This window comes from Scomber japonicus, chromosome 10, assembly GCF_027409825.1.
Source record: "Scomber japonicus isolate fScoJap1 chromosome 10, fScoJap1.pri, whole genome shotgun sequence".
NCBI lineage: Eukaryota > Metazoa > Chordata > Actinopteri > Scombriformes > Scombridae > Scomber > Scomber japonicus.
The window spans coordinates 7,120,244-7,140,644 of record NC_070587.1 but is presented as its reverse complement, the minus strand read 5'-3'; the positions used below and the strand labels follow the sequence as shown (position 1 = coordinate 7,140,644).

General features: G+C 39.3%; 4 protein-coding genes and 1 pseudogene across 5 annotated transcripts in view; 1 reads left to right on the top strand and 4 right to left on the bottom strand.

Moving 5' to 3' along the window:
- The window catches only part of tmem145 (transmembrane protein 145), a 35,555-nt gene extending 30,415 nt beyond the window's left edge, over positions 1 to 5,140 (top strand). The window contains exons 12-15 of the mRNA XM_053326373.1: positions 1,331 to 1,503; positions 2,211 to 2,331; positions 2,715 to 2,903; positions 4,901 to 5,140. Of these exons, the coding sequence (XP_053182348.1) occupies positions 1,331 to 1,503; positions 2,211 to 2,331; positions 2,715 to 2,903; positions 4,901 to 5,140 (723 nt within the window). The remainder of the gene's footprint in view (positions 1 to 1,330; positions 1,504 to 2,210; positions 2,332 to 2,714; positions 2,904 to 4,900) is intronic.
- A 3,765-nt stretch (positions 5,141 to 8,905) lies between these two features.
- On the bottom strand, positions 8,906 to 11,851 carry mrpl17 (mitochondrial ribosomal protein L17). The gene is made up of 3 exons (XM_053326378.1): positions 11,545 to 11,851; positions 9,449 to 9,517; positions 8,906 to 9,334 (listed from the first exon to the last, which is right to left on the bottom strand). Exons 1-3 carry the CDS (start codon positions 11,716 to 11,718, stop codon positions 9,080 to 9,082), a joined length of 498 nt encoding a protein of 165 aa, XP_053182353.1. The 5' UTR covers positions 11,719 to 11,851; the 3' UTR covers positions 8,906 to 9,079.
- Positions 11,852 to 12,802: 951 nt separating this feature from the next.
- Positions 12,803 to 14,087, bottom strand: LOC128365792 (trypsin-2-like). Of its 2 annotated transcripts, none has more exons than XM_053326377.1 (6): positions 14,048 to 14,087; positions 13,727 to 13,877; positions 13,374 to 13,628; positions 13,159 to 13,285; positions 12,969 to 13,070; positions 12,803 to 12,850 (listed from the first exon to the last, which is right to left on the bottom strand). In XM_053326377.1, the coding sequence occupies exons 1-6, from the start codon at positions 14,085 to 14,087 to the stop codon at positions 12,803 to 12,805; spliced, it is 723 nt and encodes a 240-aa protein (XP_053182352.1). The 2 variants fall into 2 exon arrangements, with proteins under 2 accessions (XP_053182352.1, XP_053182351.1); XM_053326376.1 differs by having other exon boundaries at positions 13,159 to 13,295; positions 13,378 to 13,628.
- Positions 14,088 to 16,463: 2,376 nt separating this feature from the next.
- LOC128366246 (trypsin-1-like) lies at positions 16,464 to 17,274 on the bottom strand (annotated as a pseudogene).
- A 1,875-nt stretch (positions 17,275 to 19,149) lies between these two features.
- LOC128366245 (trypsin-1) lies at positions 19,150 to 20,271 on the bottom strand. The gene is made up of 5 exons (XM_053326930.1): positions 20,223 to 20,271; positions 19,977 to 20,127; positions 19,616 to 19,866; positions 19,398 to 19,534; positions 19,150 to 19,284 (listed from the first exon to the last, which is right to left on the bottom strand). The coding sequence occupies exons 1-5, from the start codon at positions 20,260 to 20,262 to the stop codon at positions 19,150 to 19,152; spliced, it is 714 nt and encodes a 237-aa protein (XP_053182905.1). The 5' UTR covers positions 20,263 to 20,271.
- Positions 20,272 to 20,401: the final 130 nt, after the last annotated feature.

The following is a 20,401-nucleotide window of genomic DNA, read 5'->3' as shown; positions in this document are numbered from 1 at the left end:
AAAGCGGCATCTAAATTACAGCCAGGGCTCTAGATATCTGACTTGACAATGCTTGACACTATATGTGCAATGCTATTATAGCTCTCTTCAACTTTTATAATAATATCATAAATATTCATGGAGAGTTGTGCCCACAGATCAACATGAGCTGTAATAGCCTTTTCTGTCAAGTCACTCGTTACAATGATACATTGCTAATTATGAATATGCATCAAGATGATTGTAAAACAAAATATAGAAATTAGTTGAAGATTTGTAAATTATGGATCCTGTCAGGAGCAAACAGGCAACTCCCAACACCACTTAAGAGGTTTGCAGTGCTTGTTGTTATATGAATATACTGTGTACCTGAGATAATACATCTTAGATCAGTGACTGTTTCTGTAGGATTTCCTGGGATGGAGAGACTCAGCATACTGTGAGATCTCCGCTCATTAATTATACCCTGTCTGTACGGCATGTTCCATATGTAAAGACGGAAACAGAATTTACCAGCTATGATGTTAAGCATATGAGCTTATGAATTAATAATAACACATTCAGGAGTGTTACAGTTACATGCATCTCTGCATACTGCAGAGGCGTCAGCACAGAAAGATAATAATGATGGCACATTTAGGGACAGTGGATTACAGTCTTTGAATACAGCATGGTAATGACCCAGTGGGAATAGTGCAATGGAAGTATTCGTGCTATATTTAACGCTAGAGCCTATAGCCATCTCTCACACTGCAATATGTGGATCTGAAGCAGTGTAATTTATCTGCTGCTTGCCCTCTTACATGGTCCCTGCTATTAAAGAGCCCAAAACTCAAGGGAGCTCCTGCTAAAAATAAGCCAAACTAGGTTACAATTGGAAGTGAAATGAAGGCTTGAGAAGTGAACTGGGCCTGGGCCTGCAGCAGGGTGTCCGACAGACTCTGGTTGGATCCCTAGAAGCTCCACACTGAGCCGTCGGGCCTATGCATTATGTAGCAAGGGTAACCCTGTATGGCCAACACTATCCAGTCACTGGACTGTGAAATGCAATCTAGTGTCCACGGATTCAAGCACACATACACACTCACAAACTTGTGCGCACAGATGCCGATGACCCAGTTGTGAAGAAGAAGTGTCAATGTCAAGGACTCACACAGAACGCTACAAGCTGAGCTTTGGCTCGGTCATCACTGTGCATCAGCTGAACCATGAGCAATCCATCTTAGTAATTAGGGCGCAGACTACAACATCTATCTGAGCCAATCAGCTTCTTTACTACTTTGTGTGAGAAACCAGCTTGTTTAATGTGTGTGTACTAACTCTGGCATAACTTCTCATGTCCCTGTGCCAGTTCTTTGACCCAGGTGAAGTGCTGTACGCCTACGACAGCCCTGCAGGGTATGGACTAATGGGACTACAGCTGCTGGCCTACGTGTGGTTCTGCTATGCCGTGCTGGTCTCTCTGAAACACTACCCTGAGAAGCAACCCTTCTACATCCCTTTCTTCACCACGTACACACTATGGTTAGACCCTCACAGCTTCCCAACTCTGCCCTCACTGCAGATAATAACACCTGAGCAAGAGATTGCAGGAGCAGAAAAATACACATTTCTCTGTTTGAGGTCTCTTCAATTTGAATAATTTATGCCGGTCTGTAAAAATGTGCACGAGATAGCTGATGCTTTAACAGTCCAGGAATGAAAGTTGTTTATTTTACACTACCCTTTTACAACACTGTGTGCCCATCCTCTGTGCTAGTGCTTGAGTGAGTGATTGCTAGAGGAAAATATCTATTTTTACTCATCTGATGAGGTCTCTTCTATTAGAATAATTTATGCTCCTATATATGTATGAAAGATAACAGATAGTTTAAAGCTTTGTACTAGAAAGTACTTTTTCTCTTTTACATAAACATCAGAAAAAGTCTTCTACATGCTCTGCTCGGCCTCTCTGGCCTTCACTCACTGCAAATAATAGCATGAGCTTGAAATGAAGGGTAGATTACAAAGACTAATATTATCTTTATATTTCCTTCTCATTGCTATCGCTATCTCCCGCCTCATTATCTACGCCTCTCTTCTCCTCCCATTTTATCTTTCTCTGTGCTTTATATCTACTCTTTCTGCCTGTCTTCCTCTCACTATCAAACTCTTCTCTCATCTTTTCTTTTAATGTGCAACCCCCTTCCATCCCCATCGTTATCCTAAATCTATTCACTTGTCCTCCTCAGGTTCTTCGCAGTACCAGTTATGGCCCTGATCGCCAACTTTGGCATTCCTCGTTGGGCTCGGGAGAAGATCGTCAACGGCATTCAGCTCGGCATCCACCTCTACGCTCACATCGTCTTCCTTGTTCGTACTATGCACACATATGGTCATGTAGACACTTATATGCACTGTAGATCACATTTTTCAAGAGTCATTATTGCCACTGTCTGTCATACATTATTCACTATCCTTGAGTCATAAATGCCTCATGCTGATTGTCTCCTCCACACATCATTATCTACCTCTTCCTCACCTTCGACACATTGTTCTTTGTTAATGGGCCGATCTGCTCACGTAAATTTCCTTTTATATTCCTGAGTGCATGCATTACAATTGTTACACAGACCTCATATGCTCTGGTTATGAAGCTACTTTATATCTACATATATACATCTAAAACCTGCAGTCACCCTGTAAGAATCAGCAGAAATCAGTCAGTCATATCTTGTCATCATTTTGCATCTTAGGTTATCACACGACCTTCAGCAGCCAATAAGAACTTCCCGTACCATGTTCGGACGTCCCAGATTGGGATCCTACTGTCCAGTCCGAAAGTGGAAGAGGGGGGCGAGAGCTTTCCACATCATGCCTATGGAAATAGCTCCTTCCTCGGAGACTCTCAACCTAACTTCACTGAACTCTCCTCCATTGAATCAGTGAGTAACTTTAATGTGTACATGCGTTTGGATCTATATTTTACATCTTGGGTTAATGTCAGCAGTTGTGTTTAAATTGAGTCAATGAAAGAAAAAAAAAGCATCAGAATAGAAATATAGCCCATACACTGTACGTCTCTATATCCAGTTCAGAGTTTTCCTAATCAGTTTGTGGTGCCATGTGTGATTAGTCTTTTTTTTTTGCTTATAAATTGGAAACTTTGCTGTGTCAAATGTAGCTTGAAATTAACTGCTTTCTGGTTTAACAAATATGTACCAAACTAGAAGTCATCAGTGGAACAATACAATTTATAAGGGGACATGTTTTTAGGGATTATTTCTTGGCGCAAACTTCCATCTCTTCCTGTATGTGTTGGGTGAATGACATAAAGAACAAATTAAGGTGTCGTGGTTGCTGTGATAAATGATCTAGCTTGGGGAACTTTTCAAATTTGTGGGAGTTGCTTTTCAAATTACACAGAAATAAATGTCAGAAGAAAAGGCGTGAGTCCTCAAACTACATTGATACAGTGTTCAGATGCCCACAGGAGTAATAAAAAAATAGAACAGCAGCTCAAATGAGATGCAAAATTGACAAAGTGCATGACAACTGACATAAAATCATGACAAGAAAAGGCAAATTTGCATGACCTTTCAAACACAGACGCATCTGAAAGAAAATTAGAATAAACATAAAAATAGAATTAAAATAATGCACTAAATCTAAAGAGGGGAGTTTTTGATTTAGATTTGAAAGTGACTAAAGATGAAGGAAATTGGATCTGATGCTCGTAAGCTATCATGCGTTTTATAATACAGCACTAGAAAATGAGTCTCCATCTGGAAGGCTGTGTAAAGAGGAGTAATGAGCCCACCTCTTGTGCTGCAGATGTCAGGGAATACCAATCAAAAGCTTAGTTACTAAAAACTCCAATAAAGCACCATGTTTGTGAACTTGGCTGTCTTTATAGTCCTGGACTCAAGGTCAGAGGTCACAGTCAGAGAGAGTCTCTCCTCTTTGTTGCCAATAGAATCTGCTCTTTCTTGTCTTTAAATGAAGGAAATTAAATCGCAGTTGATTAATTGCATCAACAAAGCGGGTTTGCTGTATCAGGGTCATTTGATGGAAAAGCAAAGTAAATATGTGTGTTGTTTCCATAGCTACGTACAATACAGCATGCTGTCCTTGATTGTTTTGTAGAATTGGGCCTGAAGGGTACATTTAGAGGTTATCACAGCAGTCTCTGTGCTAGGATGTAGTTGGAAAACAGATAGAAAATGAATGTATGTCATTAGTTTTCACAATACAGAATGTTTAATACTAGTGTCAAATACTGCATTTAGTATAAAAGATTGAGGTAGGAGGAGCTTTATGCAAGATTTGATGAATTGTGACTTTGTAAAAATGCTTGATGAGCCATTTACAGTTTGGAGCACATTAAATGACAAGCGACTGACAAAAATGAATCATGACATGACTATTCATTCATTACAGCTGAAATATGCATTGTCTAGAGCAATCAAGCCATTAGGAGGAATGTGTTCCTAATAATATGTTCACATTTATTTAGACATGAAGGGCAATAATACAGTATTATTACAGTTTATTGCTTTAAACATCAGTTTATTGATTATTTTTGTTAACCTGTAGCAATTCAATTCATCAATTAGTCTGTCAACAGAACATAAGATTTATGTAGATTTTTGCACCAATATACAGTACAGTAGGGTCATGGTCCATAAACTGCAGTTTGTGGAGAGTTAAGGTTACTGAACCAGAAGCCTAGAGGTCAGGAAACAGGAATGTATAGTTTACTCTGACCTATATAACCACACTTCCTGTAGGGCAAGTTGTCAAAATGTGATGTATTGCATGGTGTTAGTGACACAGTGTCTGTAAGGTCCCGCTTTCTGTCCAGGGCAACATATTTCTGTAACCTATATCCTGAAGATCAGACCAGGTCAAATGTGTAAAGCTGTCATCTTGTTTCCCCCAGGAGCCGGTAAAGACGGTGGAGGAGACGGTGGCCCGGAAAGGACCAGAGGTGCCGAGGAACAGCGAGCAGAAGATCATCACCACTGCCGCTGACTTGACATCAATATTGCCCCCACCTCCGCCTCCGATACCCCCCTGCCGCTCTGCACGCTCGCCCACTGTGCCGCCTATGCTTCCGTCCTTCACCGAGTATTTCAGCATGCAGAGTGGAGGAGGAGGAGGGTTCGGATCAAAGGCATGAGAAACAGCAACACGGGACAGATGGAGATATGGGAAGGCATTGGAGGGAGCAGACAGAATGACAATACAAAGTAAAGAAAGAAAGTGGAAATCAAGATGGCTCTGTTTGGGACAGCCAAAAAAAAAAAAAAAAAGTTTGGATGGACAAAGAAGAGAAATGACCAGCAAAGAGCATGTGAAGGTGAATCTCTAAGCGGTCCCTTTTCACCTGTGAGTGGAAATAACCAGAAAGGGAGGAGTGGCAGGAAATGGCTGTAGGATAGGAGTGCAGAGGTTGTTAAAGAATAAAGAAGCAATAAATATTTGATGTTGACCAGTAAAAGGCACACAGGGAGAAAGATGACAAAGTGGATGTAGCCAGAGCAATAGAATGATAGCTGTGCACGATGCGGAAATGGAACAAAATTCTGAAATGCTTTTATTCAAAAATTCATGAGGCATTGATGGTGTGCCGGTGAGAGTTTGTAAATAGCTAAAGTTGAAGAGAGCTACCACTCTGTATAGTTTTTATTTTAAAAAAATAAGGAAAATAATTTTGATTTTTTTTTTTTCTCCCCCACATTATTAAATTCCAGTTGGTGCTGTGACCATCAAAAAATCTCACGCCATTACATTTATCCAATACGTATTAAAAAAAAAAAGAAAAGAGATACTTTTTTATGTTTGACACATTTTGATAAAGCATAGATATTTACTCTATATGGAGTTTGTTGAGTTAATTTATATTCTTATATGCCTTCATTGCAGCTGGTTATTCTGGATTGATATGCTGATGTATAAATGTAAAATGTCACGTTTACTGTGGGCACTACGTACTTGTAAAATCACGCATGTTTGTATCGTATTTCCCGTCCAAAAAGCTGATATATGTACTACACGTGACCATATAATATTTGCTTATTGTGTGTATTGAAACTGAAACTTTTGTAAATACATACAATAGGCTTTAGTATATTTTTGACTGGATAAATTCTGTCCATTGTTATTCCAATCTAAACCCTCCCGTGCTGTTTGACACTCAATATAAAACCAATATTGTACTATATTGGTTTTAGTTGATATTCCACTGGAGTGCAGAATATTCCTGCTCAAAAATGTCATTTCTCTGTGTATGTAGACGTTGGTGAATGTACTGATGCAATACAGCACAAGAACAGGGGTGTTTTTGAAGTTACGCGAACGCTACACCTTTGTCAGTTTTTTTTTTCCTTTCTCTCTTCAACCTCCATCTACAACACATCCATGATTTAAGAGCAGGAGGCAGCCTTTTTATTTATTTTTTTTATCTATAAGTATCTTCATCCTCGACCCTGTCTAGTACCTGAAACATAAATAGTATGTTTGTAATCTTTTCGCACCCGAATGTTTGAACGTGCGTAAAGTTGAACAAATATCACTGCTTTTGTATCCCTTAACATTGAGCTATGACAAAAAAAGCCTTGTAGCTGAACTATGAAAACAGCAACACAACTGTACATTTTGTCTGTCCTGCATGGAGCACTTTAATGTTCCTGGTCTTTAGTCTGTTTATTCGTGATGATGTCACCTTATAAGACTGCTTTGAAACCTGTATTCACACCACATCTAGTATTCCAGACGCATACATCTGTAAATATGATCCGGAAATGTCATTGATCGTACGGACATTTTAGGGAACTTATCATGCTAAGTCAACATAGAATTGCTGATGTTGATAAGTCATGTAAGAGTGTCACTGAATCTGAGTTTACCACCAGCTTCTGGAAAGAAAAAATCAGTAAAAGGATTTTGAATCCATAAAAACTAATAGTTCGCAGATTTATCAGTGGCAATCTTGCTGTAATGGAGTACTTTATAGGATGTTAGGACTGTGGTGTGTAACTTGTAAGAGTGTCGTCAGAGGTGTAACTTAGTCTGTGAAACAGAATGATACTTGAATTAGAGTACTAGTCGTTATTTCCAATTCTGTGTCTGGTTTATATTTGGCATCTCTGCCATTGTGTCTGCCGTTGCCTATTGTTATGGTTGCCATGACTTGACTGAACAGACACTGGGTGACTAGACTTAACAGACAGGCTAACTGATATTGTATCACTGCTTCTACATCATGTATATTGACATACAATTAAAAGGACAGAGACACACACTTAGGGAGAGGACTTGGTGAAAAGAGATTATGTATGCATGACAGAAAACAGCACAGCTTTTAGGCTACTCAGAGCGATCTGATTAAGAGCACATCACTGAAGCACTGTTCAAATGCATTTTAATGGTGTCAAATGACAATTCTAAATACGCTGTACATATACACTTTTTGCCAAAATAATAAAAAAAAATATGGTTTTATTAGAGGCTTTGTCTGGGTTTGTGTTTTCTTTGGCCGTTGTTTTAATAGGTGGAAGTGTTTGTGTTACAGTTTGGACAGAGGCGTGCGTCCAAAGGAGTAAATCTAATATCTGTAAATCATATTTAGAATTTGTTCTCATTACAAGAGTGCATTAAAGTAAAAGACTACAGGGACAGACTCCAGGCTGGTCACGCTCTGATGTGGGCTAGCCTAATTATTTCTAAGTCACTGCCAGTATCCGGATCTGTAACCGCTGAAGTGCAGAGTCACAACAAACTGTTCCTGTCTGTACAAGTCGAAATTTACAATCTGCTCTCAGCCTAAATGTTGCCTGTCTTTTTGAATCTAACTTCTTCTATTCATTGATGTTAATTTGTGATGTGAAATGATAAAAAAAAATACAGATAACTTTCTTTCATCTTTCCACTCTACAAGCAATGGACAAAATAATGCAAACACCTGTCAAATATAGTGCCATACAACCTAATTGTCTTGCAGTATGTAAATGTTTGTCAAGTTGTGATAACACTTGGCTTGAGGGTTTGTATTATATTGTCAAGTGCTCTATTAATTGCCGTAAACACACAGGTGTAATTAATAACATTAATGATGGCACAATTCTGTTTCAGTCTTGGAGTGCAGCCATCATTTGTGTTATTAGCTACATCTGTGATTTGGCTTCTCTGACTATTTAAAACATCTGCAGTGAGAAAGCTTTGTGTTAATGTGCTTGTGGCCTGATAAATAACAATACAGTTGAAATGACACTTGTCAAAAATTAATTATAGATTTTACACAGGTAGCTTTTATTTGAGGCCTTTTGTACTGGTTTCTTTTTGGAAACTAGAAATAGAAATTTTTCATGGGCATATGAAATAAATATAGCCGTTTTTTTCCCAGGTACCTTAAGTGCTGACTGTCTTTTTATGTGATGCTCTTTTGTTAAAGAATAGGTTTCGGTTTTTCAGGCCTTGTTTTACAATAGTAATGACCTCAATGCAAGTGATGTGGGACAGAATCCACAGTTGTTATGTGCAAAAAGATACTTAGAAATTGGTCTGAAGATAATATGAGGGGAGGGACTTTGGAGGCAGGGAAAGGGAGGGGGAGGGATCTGACAGTTGTACTTCTTCAAATTTGATGCTAAGTCCTCTCTCTCCTCAAAGTTACCAACTGCAGCTTTAAGCCATCCAAACTAGCCTGAACAAGTTATTACCTTGAAGCCTTCTTGGTACAAATTTACCTTTTTGTTAAATGACCTGTACTAAAAAGACTAAGTTAAGTACTTGATTTGACCAACTGCTGAAGCCTCATATTCACATAAGATAAACTTTACTATATATTTTTGCACAAAAGAAGTGATTGTGTCCCACATCACCAGAGCAAACCTGGATTGGTCAGTGTTCAATATAAAATAAAGTGAAAATCTGTTACTTCTGTTGAGAAATATTTATTAGCATATATTCAGCGACAAATGTCCTTTCAAAAAAATGTTCTTGGCTTCCGTTGATGCTGCCCAACAGTTCCTTCAGTGTCTATGAGCCACAATCTGCAGCATCTGCATTCTCCCATCCGCCACCCTCCAACGACCATCGATCACTGTGATGGTGTTAATTAAGCTTTTGCAGCTAACTGTTGTGCCTTCTCCTCTCTGTAACCTTTGAGCAGCTGATTGATGAGAGTCAGTTCATTCTCTTTTTTCACAGGATACAGAGGCGGGAAGGGGTTGCCTTTGTACTCCAGGACGGCCATCTTGGCTTTATCCAAGTTCTGTTTGGTGGGAATGCGCGCCATTCGTGTGTAGTCACTCTGCTGGGTCTCGAACCGCGGCGCCAGGACCTTAAAGAGCTTTGGGACCAGATCCTTTTCCTGAAGAGAGGAAAAAAGACTCAAATTAAACAACAAGTTAAAATCAAACATTTTAGATCCAGAACAACTCAGATTGTTGCCCCATAAAGTTTTAGAAGCGTTGCAGACACTTACTGTCAACCAAAAGCTGGCCATTTTCATCGCCTTCTCATCCGTGTCTCCCTTTTTGGCATAGTCAATCAGCTGTGAAAAAAACATAGTCAGGACCAAGGTATGTAGAGTATGTATCAATCAAAATAATAAAAATTAGATATATGTTTTGTTTTTATCATTCAGCCAGAAAAATGTGAACACCTCTCTGTGTTTAGTATACTTTTGGTTTGGAGCTGTTTTTCAAAGCCTGCCAGCCAATCTTATGGAAATTACATAATAGTAATAATAGTAATAATAATAACTTTATTCATATGGCATCTTTAAAACAGAGTTTAAAATGTGTTGGAACAGACAAAAAAGAAACACAGGATACTGTCGACATCAGCAGGAAGGCAAACAGTGAGGCCGAAACAAAACAAAACAAAATGATTGTAAAGTTAAGACAAAAGGCAGAAAGAAGACAGAAGGATGATGAAAGATACAGATGGTAAAAGAGATAAGTCAATAAATAAATACAAATAAAAAGAATAAAAGCAATAACAAGACAACATCACATAAAAACAAGTCTATAAAAATGGGTTTTAAGAAGTGATTTAAAAGAAGTCAGTGATGCTGTGAGCCTCATCTCCTCAGGCAGGTCGTTCCAAAGCTCAGGGGTCCTGATGGACAAAGCACAGTCACCTATAGATTTAAACATCGACTTCAGGACAGTCAGAAGGGTCCCACCTGAGGATCAAAGGCTGTGTGCTGGCTATGGGGCCAACATATCCATTATGTAGCTTGGAGCCAGACCCAATTGTGCTTTACAAGTGATCAGTAAAATCTTAAATATCAAACTGGGAGCCAATGGAGAGATGCCAGGATTGTCAGGGTGATGTGAAGTCATCTGCTGAAACCACTTAGAGGCTGAGCTGCTGCAGGCTACGAGGTGACTTTCAGTTTATTCCAGAAAGGAGGTAGTTATAGTAGTCTAGTCTAGTCTTGATGAGATTAGTACATGAATGACTCCAGAGGCCTGCACTACGAAGCTGGATTTTCTCTTATTGAGGTAACTTCAGGGTTAAACCTGGGTTTTCCGTCCTACAACGCTGGTTCCCTTCTTACCGGGGTAAATTACCATGGTAACTTATGTCCGGAGCAGGTTATGTTCTGGATAAGAGATCAACGAGTATAAAAGCACCACCTCCTGACCAATCAGTTCTCTTGGAAAATGGCCTGCCCATTCTTAGATTCTTAGATCCTGTCAACATTGCTGCACGGATCACGAGAAGAGCGCTTAGGAGGGAAAGAGTTTTTAGGGATAGATGCAATCCTTTTGATGTCCTATATGAAAGGTACAGATTTTCAAGCGACATTAAGTTAGTTTAAATTAATATCGTATAATCTCACGAATTTACGCTTTAACAGAGTCGGCTATTTTCTGCCAGCATTCCTTTCTGGCTTTACTGCAGCAACAGTGTTGCTTTTGGCCTGGATGATGTGTTTGAATTAAGTAATTTAAATAGTGTAGTTAGGTAGGCATGGGATGATAACCGTGTTCAAGGTATACCGCGATTTGAAAAAGCCACGATAACCGAAACCGACAAATTTTCTGTTATACTGTTCCTAAGGTATGAGCTGTTTTCAGTCTGGTCAAAGACAGAAAGTGCTGGTCAGAAATCCCTCAGGTGGTGCAGCTGCAGCGTAGAGTATCACGACCCCTCACTCTGTCATTACAGATTCAGGTTAAATTAACATGTCTGTCTTTATTTTTCTTCCTTTTAGGAACATTTTAGAGCATTTTTGCTTATGGTTATCATACCACCAGAATCTCATACCAGCCCATGCCTAGTTACTAGTATTACTTATTACATTTTAAATAGTGTAACTAGTAATGTGTAACCTATTACATTTCCAGAGTAACCCTCCCAACCCTGCATATAGTGGACTGAACTGATAACTCATGGAAGTATGGCCATTTAAGTAGAGACAGTAATTTGTTGTTTTATAATTGATGTATTCAAACAGAATAAGGAGTGGAGTGTAACAGAGGAGAAAGGTGACATAGTATCAGCACATTTCATGATCATCACTGTTACTATTATTATTATTGTTATTATAGCAGCATCAGGTGTCACCTTTTCGGCATAGAAGCGGACTTCATCTGCTCGGGCTGCAGTGGTCTCTATCCTCTCGTGTCGGACCAGTCCAGTCAGGATGTTCCGGAGCATGTCCATTCTGGACCGCGGACCCAGACCCATCTTCCGGGCCACACGGCCGTGAGAGATCAGCATATTTAACGTGAGGCGCATTTTGTCCGGTTAGTTTGTCCCGCGGCACACACAGAGTTTATTAACCCGGTCTCTGTCCGAGTACTAGCTCAAATCTACCGAGGAGCACAAACACTGAGGTCAGCTGTCAACGCGACGACTGCAAGGTATGACATTGGTGGTGCGTCGGCTTAATGTGTCCGACTTGGTCACGGAATTGGGCAACTAAACGTTCCGCTTAGTCTCTCTCTCTCTCTCTCTCTCTCTCTCTCTCTCTCTATCTCTCTATCTATCTATTAAGTGACATAGGTGGCTTTAATTTACTTATTTTTATTCATATATTTTTTTATTATCTAATTTATTATTTTGAGAGGGTTTGCCTAAATTATGTAATAGATATGCATATTATATTTAAGATATACTTATTATTATTACATTTAGAGTAAAACATGCTCAATATAGTTTTCTGTCATTTAAAGATTATTGAATATTTACATAGAGAAGAAAATATTGCCTGCTTGTTTATATTTTCTCACAGATATTAACATAACTATAGTGCCTTTATTTATTCTATTACACTCATGTATCTGTTTATCTATGTAGCTCCACTGCAGTGTGTTGTTTGCTCTTCAAACACATTGAGCTGACATGACTCCTTTGAGGTAATGGGTTGTTTGCAGAGTCAATTATATTTGCTGTAATGTTTGTTTTAGGTCATTCTGACTAAAATATGTAGAAATGTGTTCATGTGTTATTATGATTTTAAAAAATTAGAATCATAAGATAACAACCACATATTATTATCGCTGTTAAATCATGGATCTGTACGAAATGTAAACTTGAAGTTAACAATAAAATTTGCTCAATATCACTGTCTGTCATTAAAGTTTCTGCTTTTCCTAATTTCCTAAATTACTTAAGAAAGCATATTTCTTTAATTTGCATTTAAGTACTTGTTCTTCAAATGTTTATGGATTTGCCAGATTATAGAGAAACAAAGAACAATAAAAATCACAGACTAAAAATGTGGGTCTTACATTTTATTTCATGTTCATCTCCATTTTAACAAGCATAGTTTTATACACACTGCTACCTCAGCTGTAGCAGAGGTAGGATTGGACCGGACTTAGTAAGCAGCCATGGTGCTCTGCAGCCAGTCTGTGAAAATGCAGGTCTAAAACAGAAGAACGAAAACATGAGTGAAAAACTTACATCTCTAATCAGGTTATATGAATCATATAGTATTTTTCTGTGTCATAAAACACAACAGTGATGAACAAACTTATTTTTACCTTGGCATAGACACCAGGGTGGTTCTTCTCTGCACACCCAAAGCCCCAGGACACCACACCCTGTAGCTCACTGTTACACACAACAGGACCACCAGAGTCACCCTGAGAGAGAGAGAGGAACATTAAATTTAACACATCAGAGTCCAGTCTTAACTAAATGCTTTATGCACTTCGCAAAAGAGATGCAAACCTGGCAAGAGTCCTTGCCTCCCTCCAAGTATCCAGCACAGAACATGGCCTCAGTGATCATGCCAGGGTAGGAGTTGTCACAGTCCTCATCAGACAGGATGGGGATGTCCAGACACTGCAGCTTGTTGCTATCAGCAGCTGTGGAGATACAAAACCAGTGACAGAAGGAGAGATAAAGGAGTGAAAAACAGCATCACTTGAGACATTATTTGATACTCACAGGAGTTCATGGTCACGCCCCAGCCAGAGACTTTGCACATGGTGCCAGCAGGAGCACAGCTAGTGGGCAGAGCAACAGGCTGCACATACTGGTTGATGGTGGCAGGCTGGCTCAACTTGATAAGCATGATGTCATTGTTAACAAGCCAGGACTCGTAGTTGGGATGTGGGATAACGCGGGAAGCAGGAATGATCTGTTCATTGCCATCCATGAACCAACGGTTGTGGTCACCCAGAACAATGTCCATTTTGCTGAAAGAGAAGTAAGACGTGAGGGAGAATCTATGGAGGAAAAGCAGAGAACAGAAGATATGTTTTTACATTTTTAATCAAGTTGGAGGAATATTTACGATTTGTAGCAGTGAGCAGCAGACACCACCCAGTTCTCGTTGACCAGGGAGCCACCACAGAAGTGGTAACCAGAGTTCAGAGACACCTGATGGGGCTGAGAATGAGGCGTGCACTCATACCCTCCAACAATTTTGTCATCCTCTGTAGCAACTGAAAAAAAATTCTTAACATCAGTTTCATTCAGTTTCATAAAAAAATGTTCATATTTCATTTGCATTCTTGGGTTCAAGATTTTTTTGGCCATGTAATTGATGTAATCTGAAACCCCATAATAAATATATACTGATTGTTGATGCTCTGTATATGTGATCCATACTTACACACTGCTCCGAGGAGCAAAGCGAAAACCAGACACCTCATGTTTAGCTGATGGGAGATGAAAAGAGGAGGTTTGCTGGGTTTTTATTGCCTGTTTTATCCAGTGCCAACTATCGAGGAACACTCCCGGCGCTGCTGACCAATCAAAACCCTCAAAGAGTGCTGATGGGAAAACACTGCCGTGCTTACTGTGTTAAAAGTTTATCCAAAGTAGGGCTTTGATAGTTGGACTCTACATGGACTCTGCTTGAAAAAAAATGATCTAGTGTCATAAAAATGCACCTTAAAACTATATGTGTTATTTTAGTTTTTTTCTTTCTGGCTTTGGCTCAGTTTCAGCACAGTACAGTATGCTTAGTACAAGTTGTAATCAGCATCCTGACCTTGACTCGGCCTATAGACACAGTGACAGGTGGAGACTCTCTCACAGGCTGGCTTGCTGTAAGGTTCTAGCCTTCACAAATGAAAACTGTAGGGAGTGCAGTCTCATAACTACTGTAAAATGTACAGATAGTATGAGTTATTTCTGTCTTTCTCTACCTCATATTTATTTATTTTCATTGCAAGTCAGCATATCATTTCATGTCATGCAATAACATAATGAATGTGAAGAATTAGTTCTAATAATACTTGATTAATGATACTAAACAAATGAAAAAAGTTTTAAATGATGCAAATTTCAGGAAATTATTAAAAAACAACTGCAATGATTATTACAGGGGATTAAGAGGAACAGCTTCTGTTCACCTTTATTTGGTACATTCAGTAGGATTTATACTTAGGTTTATACTGACTCATTCACTTTATAATACCCAGCCGCATGTTATGGCACCAAATATCAGATTATCATCAGGTCATCAGATCAAAATTTCCACAGAATGATTTACTAAAATAATTATATTTGTCACATTTTAATAGAAAGTGCATCTCAGTCTCAGTTTAGTCTATAGCCATTCTTCCCTCTGTAAGTTTCCAGGACTGTTTATGTAATCTTGTCTCATTGTCCACACTGTGGATACACTGTATTTTTATTGAGTCGGTGTCTACTTCAGGTGTCTCTCAATGAAAAAATTTATTTCCTCGCAATTATTAACATGACTGCATTGTATTTATTTTGTCTATAACACTTATTTATCTGTTTATGTACGTCTGTCCACTCTGTGTGATTATTGAAATAAATTGAGCCGACATTACTGTTTTGAGGTAAAGTGTTGTTTGCAAAATGACTTATATTTGCTAAGGTTTTAGGTAATTCTGACTATAATGAAAAGAATCATGTTCTTATGTTGTTGTAACGTTTAGGAAAAAATTTAAATCATAAGACAACAAACACATTAAATATACACCCTAACATTAAATACAAACAATGGTCAACACAAAAGTAATACCAGTATTTAGGCCTTTATATGTCATGATTTATTATAACAATATAATGTGTGATATCAAAAAAGATCATTGGCATGTATTTATTATAAATGATTCATTGATAGTTCCATTGAAACAAGGTTTTTGAGCATGCTTTATCACAAGCTGCAGTATTATGAACATTCAAGTCACATACACATGTATCTTTAATTAATATAATTGGCTTATTTTCACAATGATAAGGATTGTCATTTTACCTGTTTTGAATGTTAAAATACAGTAAATACAGTGGATACAGGATATGCATAATATGCAGCAGTAATTGCCTTGTTTCCACTGTATCATGAAGGACAGTGAACTGTTTGAAAACCTCAGTGAAAAATCAAGGCTGGGTTTTACAGTCCTGTGATTAGATTACCACAATGTAGGAAGACCAAGGCAAAAAAATGGAAAGAACAATTGTATTGAAGTCAAGGTGTAAGACTTTATTGATTCAGATGTTAAATAGCTGTACATTGTTCAAAACTCGTCATCATTACTAGAAGTAAAATGATGGAGGAAAGGCAGCAGAAGAAGATGGTGGTCGCATGATCAGATTTAATAGCTGGCCATGGTGCGCTCCAGCCAGTCGTTGAAGATGCACACCTGTGAATGGAGACAGAAAGCAGTTAGTTAGGACAGACAGACATCAGTGTATATGTTGAACTTCAGCTGGACATGCAAAATGTGAAAGTTCAATTGAAATAGTGATTTAATTTATAATAAAGAAATATTTGAGCTTTACCTTGGCGTAGACACCAGGGTGGTCCCTCTCAGCACATCCGTATCCCCAGGACACAACACCCTGCAGCTGACCGTTGCACACAACGGGGCCACCAGAGTCACCCTGACAACAGAAAGTATAGTGTGAGATGAAGTTCAATTCCAAATATTCCAATCAAAACTCATCATGACTTATTTCATACAGCTAAATTTCTGCATGGACACTGAATTACAGACCTGGCAAGAGTCCTTGCCGCCCTCCAGGTATCCAGCGCAGAACATGGCATCGGTGATCATGCCAGGGTAGGAGTTGTCACAGTCTCTGTGAGACAGGATGGGGATTTGCAGGCACTGCAGCTTGTCGCCATCAGCAGCTGGAGAACAAAAGCAGATTTAGAGGAAACTGGAACTACACTGCAGGAAAAATAAAGTGCGGTGCTGGAGTTCCTACTCACTGGAGCTCATGGTGTTGCCCCAGCCAGAGACTGTGCACATGGTGCCAGCGGGAGCACAGCTGGTGGGCAGAGCCACAGGCTGCACATACTGGTTGAGGGTGGCGGGCTCGCTCAGCTTGATCAGCATGATGTCATTGTTGATGTTGTAGGAGCTGTAGTTGGGGTGGCGGATGACACGGGAGGAGCTGATGAACTGCTCGGTTCCCTCGTTGACCCTGATGTGGTGCTCTCCAAGACGCACCTGCACACGGCTAGAGAAAGACAGAAGACAGGAGATTAGTGCAAGAACACACTAAAATGACTATTACATACAAATCTGGATTCCACTAGTATCCTGGGAAAACATGAAGAATGTGCTTACGACTTGTAGCAGTGAGCAGCAGACACAACCCAGTTCTCGTTGACCAGGGAGCCACCACAGAAGTGGTAACCAGAGTTCAGAGACACCTGATGGGGCTGAGAATGAGCGGTGCACTCATACCCTCCGACGATCTTGTCGTCGTCAATGGCAACTGAAAACACACAGAGAACCAAACAGTTAGCCTTCAAGTGAATTTTGTTATAATTCAGTGATTAGGCTTATTGGTTAGGAGGCACATATACTCACAGGCAGCTCCGATGAGCAGAACGAAGACAAGAGACCTCATGGTTGCTATGTGATCTTGACGATGAAAGGACTTCACCAGAAACCCTGGTTTATATGGAGAGGTACCTCCTGCTTTCCTGCTGAACACACCTCCCAAAGTTGTTTTCGACCAATCACAATCCTGGAAAACTGATAGCAGGTACTCTGCTGATTGGTGGTAATACATCAGGCACTGATAACACGTGTACATGGCTTAAACTGTCATGTTTGTCAATCTTTTTAGAAGAATATTAAATGTAATTGTAAAGAATGGACACTGAGTAAAAATACATTTAAACACATTTTAAAATTCAGTGTAGCAAAAGTGTGCATTCATAAGAAAATAATTATCCATATGACATGGATTGATTGATCTTTGATTATGTAATGCTGTGAATTGTAGGTAATTATCAGAAAAAATAAAAAGAATTGAATTAAAGGCAATAAGAAAAAGGTCAACAAAAAACAAACAAAACAATCAGCTGTGATAATCATTATTCAGGATTCAATACAGAGCATGGACTTCTGTTCACCTTTATTTGGTACATTCAGTAGGATTTATACTTCTGTTTATACTGACTCATTCAGTTTATAATACCCAGCCGCATGTTATGGCACCAAATATCAGATTATCATCAGGTCATCAGATCAAAATTTCCACAGAATGATTTACTAAAATAATTATATTTGTCACATTTTAATAGAAAGCACATCTCAGTCTCAGTTTAGTCTATAGCCATTATTTCCTCTGTAAGTTTCCAGGACTGTTTATGTAATCTTATCTCATTGTCCACACTGTGGATACACTGTATTTTTATTGAGTCTGTGTCTACTTCAGGTGTCTCTCAATGAAAAACTTTATTTCCTCGCAATTATTAACATGACTGCATTGTATTTATTTTGTCTATAACACTTATTTATCTGGTTATGTACGTCTGTCCACTCTGTGTGATTATTGAAATAAATTGAGCCGACATTACTGTTTTGAGGTAAAGTGTTGTTTGCAAAATGACTTATATTTGGTTTTAGGTAATTCTGACTATAATGAAAAGAATCATGTTCTTATGTTGTTGTAACGTTTAGGAAAAAATCTAAATCATAAGACAACAAACACATTAAATATACACCCTAACATTAAATACAAACAATGGTCAACACAAAAGTAATACCAATATTTAGGCCTTTATATGTCATGATTTATTATAACAATATAATGTGTGATATCAAAAAAGATCATTGGCATGTATTTATTATAAATGATTCATTGATAGTTCCATTGAAACAAGGGTTTTGAGCATGCTTTATCACAAGCTGCAGTATTATGAACATTCAAGTCGCATACACATGTATCTTTAATTAATATAACTGGCTTATTTTCACAATGATAAGGATTGTCATTATACCTGTTTTGAATGTTAAAATACAGTAAATACAGTGGATACAGGATATGCATAATATGCAGCAGTAATTGCCTTGTTTCCACTGTATCATGAAGGACAGTGAACTGTTTGAAAACCTCAGTGAAAAATCAAGGCTGGGTTTTACAGTCCTGTGATTAGATTACCACAATGTAGGAAGACAAAGGCAAAAAAATGGAAAGAACAATTGTATTGAAGTCAAGGTGTAAGACTTTATTGATTCAGATGTTAAATAGCTGTACATTGTTCAAAACTCGTCATCATTACTAGAAGTAAAATGATGGAGTAAAGGCAGCAGAAGAAGATGGTGATCGCATGATCAGATTTAATAGCTGGCCATGGTGCGCTCCAGCCAGTCGTTGAAGATGCACACCTGTGAATGGAGACAGAAAGACGTTAGTTAGGACAGACAGACATCAGTGTACATGTTGAATTTCAGCTGGACATGCAAAATGGGAAAATTCAATTGAAATAGTGATTTAATTTATAATAAAGAGATATTTTAGCTTTACCTTGGCGTAGACACCAGGGTGGTCCCTCTCAGCACATCCGTATCCCCAGGACACAACACCCTGCAGCTGACCGTTGCACACAACGGGGCCACCAGAGTCACCCTGACAACAGAAAGTATAGTGTGAGATGAAGTTCAATTCCAAATATTCCAATCAAAACTCATCATGACTTGTTTCATACAGCTATATTTCTGCATAGACACTGAATTACAGACCTGGCAAGAGTCCTTGCCGCCCTCCAGGTATCCAGCGCAGAACATGGCATCGGTGATCATGCCAGGGTAGGAGTTGTCACAGTCTCTGTGAGACAGGATGGGGATTTGCAGGCACTGCAGCTTGTCGCCATCAGCAGCTGGAGAACAAAAGCAGATTTAGAGGAAACTGGAACTACACTGCATGAAAAATAAAGTGCGGTGCTGGAGTTCCTACTCACTGGAGCTCATGGTGTTGCCCCAGCCAGAGACTGTGCACATGGTGCCAGCGGGAGCACAGCTGGTGGGAAGAGCCACAGGCTGCACATACTGGTTGAGGGTGGCGGGCTCGCTCAGCTTGATCAGCATGATGTCATTGTTGATGTTGTAGGAGCTGTAGTTGGGGTGGCGGATGACACGGGAGGAGCTGATGAACTGCTCGGTTCCCTCGTTGACCCTGATGTGGTGCTCTCCAAGACGCACCTGCACACGGCTAGAGAAAGACAGAAGACAGGAGATTAGTGCAAGAACACACTAAAATGACTATTACATACAAATCTGGATTCCACTAGTATCCTGGGAAAACATGAAGAATGTGCTTACGACTTGTAGCAGTGAGCAGCAGACACAACCCAGTTCTCGTTGACCAGGGAGCCACCACAGAAGTGGTAACCAGAGTTCAGAGACACCTGATGGGGCTGAGAATGAGCGGTGCACTCATACCCTCCGACGATCTTGTCGTCATCTGTGGCAACTGAAAACACACAGAGAGCCAAACAGTTAGCCTTCAAGTGAATTTTGTTATAATTCAGTGATTAGGCTTATTGGTTAGGAGGCACATATACTCACAGGCAGCTCCGATGAGCAGAACGAAGACAAGAGACCTCATGGTTGCTATGTGATCTTGACGATGAAAGGACTTCACCAGAAACCCTGGTTTATATGGAGAGGTACCTCCTGCTTTCCTGCTGAACACACCTCCCAAAGTTGTTTTCGACCAATCACAATCCTGGAAAACTGATAGCAGG

Bases quoted from the DNA above. Each gene is read 5' to 3' on its own strand.
- LOC128366245 (XM_053326930.1), bottom strand. From the start codon at position 20,262: ATGAGGTCTCTTGTCTTCGTTCTGCTCATCGGAGCTGCCT. The intron at 20,128-20,222 runs GTGAGTATATGT...GTGTGTTTTCAG, and splicing joins TCTGCTCATCGGAGCTGCCT to TTGCCACAGATGACGACAAG. The intron at 19,285-19,397 runs GTCTGTAATTCA...TTCTGTTGTCAG, and splicing joins GCGGCAAGGACTCTTGCCAG to GGTGACTCTGGTGGCCCCGT.
- mrpl17 (XM_053326378.1), bottom strand. From the start codon at position 11,718: ATGCGCCTCACGTTAAATATGCTGATCTCTCACGGCCGTGTGGCCCGG. The intron at 9,518-11,544 runs GTGACACCTGAT...TTTTTTTCACAG, and splicing joins TCCGCTTCTATGCCGAAAAG to CTGATTGACTATGCCAAAAA. The intron at 9,335-9,448 runs GTAAGTGTCTGC...TCCTCTCTTCAG, and splicing joins TGGCCAGCTTTTGGTTGACA to GAAAAGGATCTGGTCCCAAA.
- LOC128365792 (XM_053326376.1), bottom strand. From the start codon at position 14,087: ATGAGGTGTCTGGTTTTCGCTTTGCTCCTCGGAGCAGTGT. The intron at 13,296-13,377 runs GTGAGTATCAAA...GTATCTCCACAG, and splicing joins GGGCGTGACCATGAACTCCT to CTGCTGATAGCAACAAGCTG. The intron at 12,851-12,968 runs GTAAAAATAAGT...CTTCTGTTTTAG, and splicing joins ACCCTGGTGTCTATGCCAAG to ACCTGCATTTTCACAGACTG.